This window comes from Physeter macrocephalus, chromosome 6, assembly GCF_002837175.3.
Source record: "Physeter macrocephalus isolate SW-GA chromosome 6, ASM283717v5, whole genome shotgun sequence".
NCBI lineage: Eukaryota > Metazoa > Chordata > Mammalia > Artiodactyla > Physeteridae > Physeter > Physeter macrocephalus.
Genome location: NC_041219.1, coordinates 81,447,447 through 81,451,755, shown reverse-complemented (window position 1 = coordinate 81,451,755; position 4,309 = coordinate 81,447,447). Strand labels below are relative to the sequence as shown.

General features: G+C 37.9%; 1 protein-coding gene across 1 annotated transcript in view; it reads right to left on the bottom strand.

Moving 5' to 3' along the window:
* Positions 1-441: 441 nt before the first annotated feature.
* The window catches only part of TAFA2 (TAFA chemokine like family member 2), a 167,150-nt gene continuing 163,282 nt past the window's right edge, over positions 442-4,309 (bottom strand). The window contains exon 4 of the mRNA XM_028490330.2: positions 442-529. Coding sequence (XP_028346131.1) covers positions 518-529 — 12 coding nt within the window. The 3' untranslated portion in view covers positions 442-517. The remainder of the gene's footprint in view (positions 530-4,309) is intronic.

The following is a 4,309-nucleotide window of genomic DNA, read 5'->3' as shown; positions in this document are numbered from 1 at the left end:
AAGATTAGGATACAAATAAATTGTCTCAGTCTACACCATGCCAGAGGAGAAGTTCGCAAAGGAAAAGTCACTGAAGCCATGTGCAGTCCTAGCCACTGAACACAGGACTCAGGAGCAGGTCCATGACAGAAGGCCAGTGCACTTGGGAGACTTTCAGAAACAAAAGCAGTCACATTTGGAGCCAAGAGCCCAAAAGGTAAGTGTCTCTGACACCATCCGGAAACGCCAACTCTTCAGACAGTAGCTTCAAATCCTTATTGCAAGTGCAATTATACAAGTTGAACACAGTTCAAATCTGATGAAATCTTCATGATATAGAAGTTCATGCTGGACTTTTAAAAAGTCTTGATTCCAAGAAGAAGCTGATTACAAGCCATGAAATCTCCTGGAAGTAATAGACTCCAGAGTGCCTCTTGTGAGCTGTATAAAAATTTTCCTTCAAGATCACCTCATGAGTTATGTTTCTATGCTGATGTTCAATGTAATCAGCCTTGAGGATCACTTGATTTATCCTTTGTTAATGGGTTACCTGCAAAAGAAGAAGAAAATAGAATCATTTCATAACAGCCATCATCTTAAAACTCTACACAATGAAGTATTAGAAATGAATACGTAACTCAAAATGCTGTATCAAATAAATTATTGAATTTTAAAGGACTACCATATTTAGGTATTTATAGCTTATTAACATAATTATTTTCTCTATTATTTCATAATATTTTTAGAGCCTCTTGCACTATTATCCAAATGACTCCAACGGTGACCAGGAAGATCTTAACTGGTGATCTTTGCCCTTTCAGATCTGAAGAATGATTCTGGAATCCCTGTTCTTTGCATAGGCTTGGTGGACATAATAACCCAGAGGTCATACACATCATGCCAGGAGTCAGTGAAGAAAGGCCTTTGGCCTCAGAAATACAATCAGACCCCATCTTCAAGAAAGCCCTTGAGATCTGGTTCCATAAAATCCATTCTTGAAGTAGTTTAAAAGTTGAGTGCTATTTGACTCAACTGTATTTCAGAAAATTAGCTATTCATAAGGCAAAAAAACCCCTATTATTTTGAGAGAAAAACAATTAATGATAGTACAATCCTTTACCAAATTTTAAAGGTGCCCAAATTTCTCATGAAATTGATTAGAGCAGTATTTTTTTTTCACTTTTGAAAATAATAAATTTTTTAATTTTAGAGAAAATAGTTTTTCTAAATCAAAAATGTTTTTTTTTTTGCGGTATGCAGGCCTCTCACTGTTGTGGCCTCTCACTGTTATGGACTCTCCTGTTGCGGAGCACAGGCTCCGGACGCGCAGGCTCAGCGGCCATGGCTCACGGGCCCAGCCGCTCCGCGGCATGTGGGATCTTCCCGGACCGGGGCACGAACCCGTGTCCCCTGCATCGGCAGGCGGACTCTCAACCACTGCGCCACCAGGGAAGCCCTCTAAATCAAAAGGTTTTTTAACAAAGATGTCATTCAATAAAATATAAAGGAATTAGAGCAAAAAAGATTTTACATAAATTTCATAAATAAGATTCCTGTACAAATAACCATCAAACTAATTTCCATAGAACATGTTTTCTGGCCATGATAGATTAAGATATAGTTCAAGTGAAGAGCGATCTGAACAAATTGATTAGCATACTTCCAGTTTTGGTTTTCTTTGTAATATCTGAGCATTGAAAATTTGGAAGAAAAACTTAAGGAATATTCTAGGAACCTATGTTTCTCTAGAAATGTAGATAATGAAAATGGCAATATAACTGACAACTATTTATATGGTAAAATAAGAAATTTTGTAATATTTTTTGTTATAATTTATCATATGCATTATAATTTTTGAACATGATGGTATATCATTATAATGGTATATGAGGATAGAGATAAGAATAATGGTTACTCATAATGGAAAATAATATGAAAAAGAATATGTATATATATAACTGAATATATATGTGTTTATGTATAACTGAATCACCTTGCTGTGTACCAGAAACTAACACAACATTGCAAATCAACTACACTACTTGGGTTTCCATCTAAATCTTCCAGGCTCTATTCTTGAGGCTGCCTAACATTTTTGTCAGTAGGCTGGCTTAAGAAATTTAGGGCTGGCCCATTGGGATGCCATATAGATTTTTTTTTCCCCCACACAAAGCAGCATTTTATTGAATATAGAAATGAAGGACTTCCACATCCATAATGACATGTGAGGAGCAGTGTAGATCCACTCCAGAGTGAAGCAAGCATAACTGATGAAAATCATTTAAAGAGCAAATGGTTTAAAGTCCCTTGATATTGTCCTAGGGCAAAGAGCAAATGCAAAAACATTTCTTCAAGAAAATCTACTAAAACTCAGTAAGAATAGCAAGGATCTGTGACAGTTTAGCCAAGACCCATTCCCTCCTTCCCCATCACCCGCCTGGGTTTTTTTTTTTTTTTTTTTTAACATCTTTATTGGAGTATAATTGCTTTACAATGGTGTGTTAGTTTCGGCTTTATAAAAAAAGTGAATCAGTTATACATATACACATGTTCCCATATCTCTTGCGTCTCCCTCCTTCCCACCCTCCCTATCCCACCCCTCTAGGTGGTCACAAAGCACTGAGCTGATCTCCTTGTGCTATGCAGCTGCTTCCCACTAGCTATCTATTCTACGTTTGGTAGTGTATATATGTCCATGCCACTCTCTCACTTTGTCACAGCCTACCCTTCCCTCTCCCCACATCCTCAACTCCATTCTCTAGTAAGTCTGTGTCTCCATTCCCGTCTTACTCCTAGGTTCTTCATGACCTTTTCTTTTTATTTCTTAGATTCAATATATATGTGTTAGCTTACGGTATTTGTTTTTCTCTTTCTGACTTACTTCACTCTGTATGACAGACTCTAGGTACAACCACCTCGCTACAAATAACTCAATTTCGTTTCTTTGTATGGCTGAGTAATATCCCATTGTATATATGTGCCACATCTTCTTTATCCATTCATCCGATGATGGACACTTAGGTTGCTTCCATGTCCTGGCTATTGTAAATAGAGCTGCAATGAACATTTTGGTACGTGACTCTTTTTGAATTATGGTTTCCTCAGGGTATATGCCCAGTAGTGGGATTGCTGGGTCGTATGGTAGTTCTATTTGTAGTTTTTTAAGGAATCACCATATTGTTCTCCATAGAGGCTGTATCAATTTAAATTCCCACCAACAGTGCAAGAGGGTTCCCTTTTCTCCATACCCTCTCCAGCATTTATTGTTTGTAGATTTTTTGATGATGGCCCTTCTGACCAGTGTGAGATGATATCTCATTGTAGTTTTGATTTGCATTTCTCTAATGATTAATGATGTTGAGCATTCTTTCATGTGTTTGTTGGCAATCTGTATATCTTCTTTGGAGAAATGTCTATTTAGGTCTTCTGCCCATTTTTGGATCCAAAACAACCCAAACATTCCTTTGATTCCAAACCCTGTTCCGTCTTCCAGTGTTTTCCTCCAGTATCCCAGAATTACTCCCTGCCTTTAACAGGCAACCTAGAACATCTGTTCCTTCTTCAGACTGTACTCTGAAAAGGTACTTTTTTAACCCAGGTTAGTACTTCACCCAAGAATAATCATGAGTAAAAACACACTTTTGGTTTCCTTTTCCTCTTTTTTCGTTGCTGACAAAATTGTTTTATAGTCTCCTGTGATCTTTGCAGCAGTACATGTATATTGCAAACAGAAATGGTCAGAAAAATCCAGAAGCATAAAGTCCATCCCTGATCCTAAACCTGAAAGACCACAACTGTAACTACTTTGGTGCAGAACTTTTCAGTTGATTTTCTAGGTTATCACGCACATACACGCAAACAATTTCTCTCTCTCTCTCTCTTTTAATGGCATGACTATAATGGTTTTACTTTTTGATTAATAGACTATTTCTTAAGGCATTTTTAAGTCGATAGAAAAATTGCGAGCTGTCCCTAGCTGTGCAGCTTTGAACACGAGTGTAACTGGGCATGCCTCAATGTCCCAATGTGTGGAGAGGGCAAACTTTTCTTTCTCACTCACAGAACTGCTTCTGAGGATAATCTGAAAGAAGAGGCACAAAAGGGGATTTGAAAGGTATCAAATGCTGAGCAAAAATAAAGGGCAGGGGCTTCCCTGGCAGTCCAGTGGTTAAGACTTCGCCTTCCAGTGCAGGGGGTGCGGGTTCGATCCCTGGTCGGGGAGTTAAGATCCCTCATGCCTTGCGGCCAAAAACCAAAACATAAAAACAGAAGCAGTATTGTAACAAATTCAATAAAGACTTTAAAAATGGTCCACATCAAAAAAAAATCT